Below are 8,490 nucleotides of genomic sequence, written 5' to 3' on the forward strand. Positions count from 1 at the left end.
GGTCAATGAATGAGTTGCTTGTGTGGTTGGAGACCTTTTCTTTCAGTGACATACACAAAGTTAACATGCTAAGAGAAAGCAAAGTGTCCTAATGGCAAGATTAACATGCTTGGACCCCACAGGATCCCAAGATCAACCACCCTGAACTGAACTGGACCGTTTCAGAGGAAACCACAAAACTAAAGGTCCTGACATTTTGGCATTGATTGCTATTCTACAAATTAAGGAAAACAGTAACAATACCTATCTGAAAGTGTGGGGTACCCTCTAAGTGTCCCACTAAGTGTCCCACTAAATATCCCCGCAAGGTACGGAGATGACGTCACAGTGTCAAACTCTGGAAATACAGGCACACACCATGGGCATGGTACACGATTTTCTGTCATTTCACCTGCAAGGTTACCGTCTTGGATGTACACCAACCTATCCCGTAAACATATGGGAAAGAGAGAGGGAACGGTTCGTGACTTTACCTTCACCATTCTTTTCTACAGGGGCTTCAGTGTTAACGACAAGTCACACTTACTACACAACCCAGTAGCAATCCAGGCTGTTACTCAAATGGACCATTTACTTCTGGCTGGGATGGCCTACAAGGTAGAAAGTGTGTTAGGCAGAAGCAAATGTTTTACTGGGTGTACACAGGACACAGTGTCACCAAGGTTCCATAATCTGCCTGAAATACGTGTGTGCTAGATGCACTGTTCTCGTTCTGCGGCGTGTATTTGGAATGAAGCGACAGGGGTGTGTTTGGGACAAAGCTTCCATGGGGAATTTGCAATCTCTCCCAGCATCCTTAGAAAGAATTTTGTTCTTAAATTTCTCAGAAATCCAGACAAACTCTAGTAGTATGACCTTTGGTGAGCCCAGAAATCCCTAGGCCTAAAGAGGGCAGGCATCTCAGGGGTCGTTCTAAAACTGTTCAAAGATTCCTTTCTGGACAGTTATCCATTATCTTCTCCAAGAAGCAGCACACAGCATCCAGTTACTTTTTTTTTTTATTTAAACATAAAGAAATTGTAGCACAGTGATTAGAAAACTGTCCTCAGGATGTCAGCAACGAGGAAGAGGCCTCACAGGTCACGTGCGGGCCTTCCTTTCCTTACTGAGAGTCGTTGGCCACCCAACACAAACATGCCGCCATCTCTGAAGTGAAGAGCCAGGCACACGAGCCCCTTTGAGTCGCTAACCAGGGAGAGCATACTGAGCTTCTCACTGAGGCCAGTTAGAAAGGGAGAGGGGAGGGCTGCCTGGAGGAGACATCGAGGGAGGAAAAGCAAACCAGACAGACAGGGATGGACAGAGTGGTATGCAGACCTACATGAAGGACAAAGATAGAGGAAGGTCTCCCTAGAGGCCACTCCTTTAGGAGGTACCAGGAACTCTTTCCGGTGTTGTTAAGGCTGCGGAGGGCAGGGTGCTGAGCATGTCAAGTACTGGCAGAAGTGATGAGTGCAGACAGGGCGGAGCCCTGCTGTGCCAGGCTTGGGGCAGAGGCAGTGCTCTCTCCACCTGACCTGCCTGGAGGAACAGCCCTCTCCCTCCCCCCACCCCCACCAATTTTGCTAATTTTCCCCCTTTGGCATTAACCATTTAAAATCAATAAGAAGCTAAAAAAAAAAAAAAAAAAAAAAAAACCTCATCCGGTGTCTGATGTAGCTCCTTCTAAACCGAGGCCTCTTGGTTGGCAAAGCTTGAGCCAAGAAGGAAAGAGAAGAGACGGAGACAGAGAGAGAAAGCAAAGATCTCTACAAGGAAAATATATAATTCGTCTTTAAAAGTGTAAGGCTTTGCTTTAAAATACAGTTGAGAACTGACACGTTAAAGTCTAACAAGACAAACATTAAACTGGTTATTGACTTGCATAAGAAATAAAACAATTGAGGTAATGCATTATGTTTCCATGGGCAACCTTATCTGATTAGAAATAAAACACTTCCTCCTCATCCTTGGGGTTAAATCCACTCAGGCACAGAAGAAATACAAAAGACTCGTCCTCCAGTTAATGGGAAGGGCTCGGCTACTAAGAGACAGTTTTCCCTTCAAACAATCAACAGAATGTAAAAAGTCAGTATTTACAGCTTATAGAACTTCTATGTCACTGATCTTCACAGTGATGAAAGACACCTGCCCTCGCCCTCCGCTACTTCCTGCTTCTGCCTCAAACGCTCCGGTGGGCAGACTTGCCCTGCTTTGCTTTCCACCCAACGACTTTTCTTCGCTGTGCTTATAAGCTCCTTCCCTAGCTAGTGAGGGAGACCTTACTGTGCCCTCAAACAAAAACTGCATTCTTACTAGGCAGCAGCCCTGACTCCTGTCCCCACTTTGATCCAACTCTTGAAAACATTTCTAGCTGTGCCCCGGGAGACACCTGCGTGGGGCTGTGACTCCCTCCACATGGCCATGTATCCACTTGTCTGTGAGAGTGTCGATGTATGTGTTATCATGGGCATGTGTGGTTAGCTGTGTATGTATGCATGCGTGGACACATGACTGCTAGTGGCATGAGTGTGTCTGGGCATTGACAGGGGAGTGGCGTGTGTGTGTGTGTGTGTGAGTGTGTGTGTGTGTGAGTGTGTGTGTGTGTGTGTGTGTGTGTGTGTGTGTGTGATGCTGAGTGCTCAGCTGGCAGGGGGAGCACAAGTCCTCCAGTTTCACCCAGTGGCAATAGAACACTGCTGCAAGGCTGCTGGATTACAAGTTTTAGTTAACCAGAGTTTCCAGTACCCGACTTGCTGGTTTGTAAGGAAACAGATCATATACATAGCACCATGTCCTAGCTCTGCAACAGAAGACCACTCCACCCTCAGTGGTCACAGGCTTGCAGAGTTCCCAGGAAGTGGGACGCCACCTGGGGCAGAGGACCTCTGGGTCCAATCCTTAGTTAGGGTGGGAGGTTAGAAGGCATTTCACAGGTCCTTCCTCCCCACAGGGGAGCAGGAGGAGCACGGGACAGTTGCTGGAGTCAGGTGAGTCTGCTGTGTCCCACACTGACCTAATTGCACAGGAGGTGGGTGGTGGGCGTTAGAAAAGACTGTGGGTCACTCATGAGTAAGCACACCTGGATGAGGTTCCAGGCAATAGTCCTGTCCCTTGCTGGCCTACCTGGTTCACCCGAGCCCAGGTGTGCAAAGAGCGCAGGAGGCGGCGGTGGGCCTCGAGCAAGGCTGGGTCCCACAGGCTCACCCAGCTCACAGCGTGCTCAGGTGTGGCAGCGAGTCCAGATGCCCAGTGCGGCCCCTCGCAGCTGCCGCCGACTCCACCCCACGCAGCCACTCGGTGCACTTGCGCACGAGGCCCTCGTCCACCACCTCCACCTCCTCCTCGTACTCCTCATCATCATACTTGTGCTTCTCATTGAGCAGCGACACCTTGAGCACTGGGCGCAGGCTGGAGGGGCGCGGGCTGGGCATAGTGGCCTGCAGACCTCCTGGCAGCAGCGAGGCACGGGGTGGGCGGCTGCTGACAGCCACAGCTAGAGGCGCGTCGGGGACACTGGTGGGACCGCCCCTCCGCAGGGTCGAAGACCTGGTCCGGGGACAGGGGACCAGTGGGCGCCGCGGATCAGCCGAGGGCGCGGGGAAGGGCCTTCGGGGTCGCGCCAGCAACTGCTTCTCCAGGTGGCGCCTCTGGATGACCAGGATGGCTTCTGGGGTGAGGCTCAAGGAGAAGCGTGTGGCGTCCTCGGGCCCAGCCCCCGCCCCCGCCGAGGTCCCCGAGGCGGTGGATCCAGCTGGGATGTGGCTGCAGGCGATCCGCCGGGGCGCGGAGCACGTGGCCGAGGTCCCCCCACGGCCTGGAGAGGGCTGGGGCGGGACGCGTGCGGAGGTAGGGGGCTGCGGGGTGCCGGGACCCAAGCCCGGGCCGCGCCGTGCCGGGGGCCTCTTCAGGGTGGCGGAGGGCCAGGAGCTGGAGAGTAGCATCTCGGGCGGCCTCCTCTTTTTCTCGCCCGCGGCGGCGGCCGCAGGGGCGGGCGGCGAGGCTGCCGGCGGCCCGCAGGGTCTCCGGGATAGCTGGCGTGCGGCGGGCCCCCCCTGGGTTCGGGCGGGCGGTGGTGGTGGCGGCGGCGGAGGCGGCATAGGCGAGAATGACATGACTCTGCCGAGCAAGCGGAGCATCAGTGTCCTGGAAGGAGAGGGGCGGGTCTCAGTCACCGCGAGCGGAGCCGCCCCACTGGCCCGGCGACCCCCGGCGCCTCCCCATCTGTTGCTGATAGCCGCGCGCTCCCCTCACACCCACCTGCCAGCAGCCGCAGCATCTCCCTCTCCCTCCCAGTCTCTGCAAGCGATGGCGCCTCCCGCCCCTCCCTGGACTCCGTAACCCCGGGAGCTCCCTCCGTGTGCTGAGCTGGGTCCTTCGGGCACCGCCAACAGCCGCCCCACTGCTGGAGAATCTGGATGTCGCCCGGTTCGCACCTCCGAGATGCGCCGGGCTGGGCCAGGCCGCAGGAGGAGGAGCGCGCGCTGGCAAGGGCTTGCCAAGTCCCGGGCTGCGCGGGGCTGCCGCTGTCGCCGACTGCTGAACACTGGAGACAAAGTGCCCAACATTCGCAGGGGCGGGAGCTGGTACCCAGTGCTCCTAGGCTCTCCTCTCCGGTTCTCCCATGGCCTGAGAAGTGAAGGATTAATCCATCAAAAGCCAGGAGCTAGGTCTCAAGGGAACCGGTGGCACCAAGTCACTGGTGGAGCCCTCCCTGCACGTTAGACAGAGAATCCTTTGAGATGGCTCAGGAGAGAAATTTGGAGCCAGGCTGGAATCACAGGGAAAGCAGCCAGTACCGGGCAGGCTGTTTCAGGGCTACCTAGGTTTCCTCAGCATTGCTGATGCCACTCCTTGGGAGTTGTTTACACATTAAAACCATTTGTTGTCTATGAATAGGCAAGGCGTTTTGTTATACAATAGCAACATAGGAAACATAAGATGTTCTGTTTTATCAAGTGACTTCCTCCAACGTGATGTGTTGTTATACAGACAAGGGAAGCCGGCTGTAAATACAGGGAAACAACCACTGAAAGATCCAATAAGCCGGCCATCCAACAATTATGAGACAATGCTCCCAGAAGTCAAAGGGTTTTACCAGGCACCTGTTTCACTTAAAGAGGAGCAACAAACAGCTAGAGTTTAAAAACTGCTCCCCAGCACAATGAATAGCTCTGGCCCAGGGCGAGCACGTGGGAAAGTGGGTAAGCCTCTGTGCCCTGTGCCAACAATCACCCCCACCCCCTCTTCTTCTGTTTGTCCTTTCCAGCAGCAACTGGGTAGCCAAGGAAACTTGGGTGGCGGAAGCTTTTCTCATCAGAACAGCCAGGAAGTTGGCATAAGGCCCCACAACCACCGCAGGCATCTTCATTACCTTCTCTCTATGCAAAGGCAGCCAGCTAGAATCCAGAGAGCTGTGAGTGGGGCTGCCAGGGGGCCCAGGGCAGTAGCCTCTGCCTTGAGCTCAGGCCAGAAGCACACAGCTTAGCTCCCAAGACACTGAAGCACGCTTGTGTTGTTTTGGTTCAGGTTCCAGTTTCTAGGTAGTTGTGGGGTAAGCATGGTGCAGGTTGAATATTAAGGGGAAGCAGTCAGGAACCATTTCTGTAGGTACAGCTGGGGAGGTCATCTTTGGAGGAAGAGTAACAAACTGCTGGACACCCAGATGTCCTGTGTGACAGTGGAAATGTGCTATGTCTGGAGGCCACTGCTCCCCCCCCCCCAATCTGTGTGTTCAGATTGCTTCCTAAGACTTCGGGTATTCAGAAGTAATGGTGTGGTTGGGGTGAAGGTCAGAGGTGGGGGTGGTAGGCAGTCTCATAACTTTGAGGGGTGACATATTGATGTACCTGGTCCATTCTACTGTGAAGGGGGTGGCACTTCCAGAGGCTCCAAAATGCAGTGAGAGACAGGACAAGACTCAGCACCTCGTAAAAGTCCAAAGCCAGAATGGACTATTACACTAAAGACAAGGAGGAGTCTGTTGGTTGGGGAACCCTCATAAGTGAACCCCCTTCTCATTGGTAGAGATTGGCATGTTAAAAGCCCAGAGGAGCAAGTGAACCATTACCAGGCTGACAGCTAGGTCCAAACTAGGTACTGGAATGTTCCATGTTACCTTAGCAGCTTGCTCTAGGCCAGGAGCCTTCAACCTGGGAAGCTGAGCACTCCTTCCCAACCCCCACCCTCACCCCCCAAGAACTCAGGAGGAATGGAAGCCGGAAGCCTGAGTCCAGGCATGACCTCAGGGGACTGCATTCCAGGACCTCATGCAAGATGCCTTAGCAGGAGCATTGCTCACTTCTGACTCAGGGAGCAGTGTCTACCCATCAGTGGCACTTGTCTGTCTGCCCCTCTCCCTCTGCTTCTCAAAAGAAGTTAGGAAGACCAGGGCACCTGAGAGGAAGCATGAGATGGGTATCTGTCTACCCTTGACTCAGTCACCACACTGGCTGTTATGGGATCCATTAACATTCCCTTTGGTGGGAGTGTTTGGCAGGTGACAGCTGGAACAATAAGCGACGGTGGTCAAATAAATAGACTTTCAAGGAGGAGTTGCAGAGTCTGGCAAGAGAGGATAAAGACACTTGCTGCCAAGCTTGATGATCTGGGTTCGAGCCCCGGAAGCCACACAATGGAAGAAGAGAACTGGCTCCTGTGAGTTGTTCCCCGAGCTCTATAAATGCACTGTGGCAGGACACAGCCAAATACATACAAAAGTAAATACATGCGAAAACAGTCTAAAGTAGGTTTTCTTTAAAAAACGAGATGCAGGGTTGGGGATTTAGCTCAGTGGTAGAGCGCTTGCCTAGCAAGCACAAGGCCCTGGGTTCAGTCCCCAGCTCCGAAAAAAAGAAAAAAGAAAAAAAAAGTGAGATTCGTGGTATATTGAAGTGATTAATTGACCAGTACACATTTTTACATAGTTTTAAAAATAATCATAATTCACTTGGAATTTCATGTAATATGGGGAGTGACTGAAGGAGCACCAAATCTTGTTACACAGCACACGCACATGCATGCACACACACACGCACACTGAGTGATGGTGTCCCCCCATAGATTTGAGTACCCGGTCCCAGGTAATGGCTGTGTGAGGAGGATTTGGAGGCGTGATCTTGTTGGAGGATGTTGGGAACTCTGAGGTTTCAAAAGACACAGCAGTTCTGAGTCAGCCCCCTGCTCTGTGTGCGGTCTGAGATGTGAGCTCTCAGCAGTTCTCGCTCTGACTCTACCATCAGAAACCCAGCTTTCTGGAACCTTCTGGAAACATACGCTTTTGTTTAGAAGTTCCCTCACTCATGGCGTTTTATCACACCAACAGAAAAGTACCCCGTATGCTCACTGAACTTACTAGCCTGAGGAAGCCATTTCATAGAAAAAAAGCCCAAGTCAGCAAGCCCAAACAGACACATATTTGGCTCAGTCCCAGTTCTTTGTCATCTTACCTTAAAATTAAATTAACTTGTTTTCCAGACTTCAAATATGATAGTCATTAGCACAGTCTTAAAAGTATTTTCAGAAGGAGTTAAGTGATTACATCCCGGTCCCATTGTCATGGCAGGTGTGTTTTGAGTCCACCTGCGGGGGCTTTGGCCTGCCCCCTTTACCCCAGTTTTAAGCAGTCTCTTAAGTCATTTCCCTGTGGGCTAGGGGCAGTGGCACTGCAGGAAGCAGGTCTGGATGGGATAAAGAACATGTTAATAACATCAACAGGCATCCCACCCATCCCGCCCTCTGTGCAACCAGGAAAAATCCAGCAGGAGCCACAGATGCTTTGTACAAGCATTAATATTCCAAAGCACCGCACAAACATCTTTCCTGATAGTTTTACACTTCAAAAGCTGGCTTAGGCAGCATTTAAAGGGAAGAGGTGAGCAGGGTGTGTGTTTGCTTAGGCCACACCAGTGTGGGCAAAGACAAAGCAGTTTGCAAACAGGGCATTGGATGCTTGCCTCTGCCCCACCCTGAGACTGGTCATTTTCGGGATCCTGCCAACATAACTCTTCTGGCTGTTGGAAACCAGTGCTGCCACAGTATAGGTTCCCAGGTCACTGTTGGGGATTATGACACTGGCACTACTTTTGATGGCCCAGGATGAGAAGCTGCCACAAGTCACATTAACCATGACTGTCATTTGCCATCAGTGAACACGACTCCACTGTCTCGTGCTGACAAAGTGGCTCATCTTAAAAGCACTCAGACCCCAGGGCATTGCATCTCAGACTCAGTGGAAAGTAAGAGCGTTCTCTGCCTTTTACCGCAGGCTCCTCCCACAGATGCCTGGGGCCTTTGTGAACGGTCTATGCACTGAGTATTGCCTACCAAGCACCAGCATGCCCTCGGGCCTTCCCGTACAGTAGCAAGCAGAGCCTGTTAACTCTCAGATGAGGAAACTGAGGCTGGGTGGAGGGCTTGCCTAAGCTATGAAGAGCCCACACCTTTGCAATGCTCAAACCTCCACATAATTGTAGTGTGGACATTCTGAGGGAGGGCCCAAATAACCTCTTT

General features: G+C 52.5%; 1 protein-coding gene across 2 annotated transcripts; it reads right to left on the reverse strand.

The window, feature by feature from the left end:
- Positions 1 to 980: 980 nt before the first annotated feature.
- Prr18 (proline rich 18) lies at positions 981 to 4,764 on the reverse strand. Of its 2 annotated transcripts, none has more exons than NM_001399593.1 (2): positions 4,416 to 4,764; positions 981 to 4,125 (listed from the first exon to the last, which is right to left on the reverse strand). In NM_001399593.1, exon 2 carries the CDS (start codon positions 4,116 to 4,118, stop codon positions 3,192 to 3,194), a length of 927 nt encoding a protein of 308 aa, NP_001386522.1. In that variant the 5' UTR covers positions 4,119 to 4,125; positions 4,416 to 4,764; the 3' UTR covers positions 981 to 3,191. The 2 variants fall into 2 exon arrangements, with proteins under 2 accessions (NP_001386522.1, NP_001101934.1); NM_001108464.3 differs by lacking the exon at positions 4,416 to 4,764 and adding an exon at positions 4,240 to 4,383.
- Between the last annotated feature and the right edge of the window lie 3,726 nt (positions 4,765 to 8,490).

This window comes from Rattus norvegicus, chromosome 1 (assembly GCF_036323735.1).
Source record: "Rattus norvegicus strain BN/NHsdMcwi chromosome 1, GRCr8, whole genome shotgun sequence".
NCBI classification, from domain to species: Eukaryota; Metazoa; Chordata; class Mammalia; order Rodentia; family Muridae; genus Rattus; species Rattus norvegicus.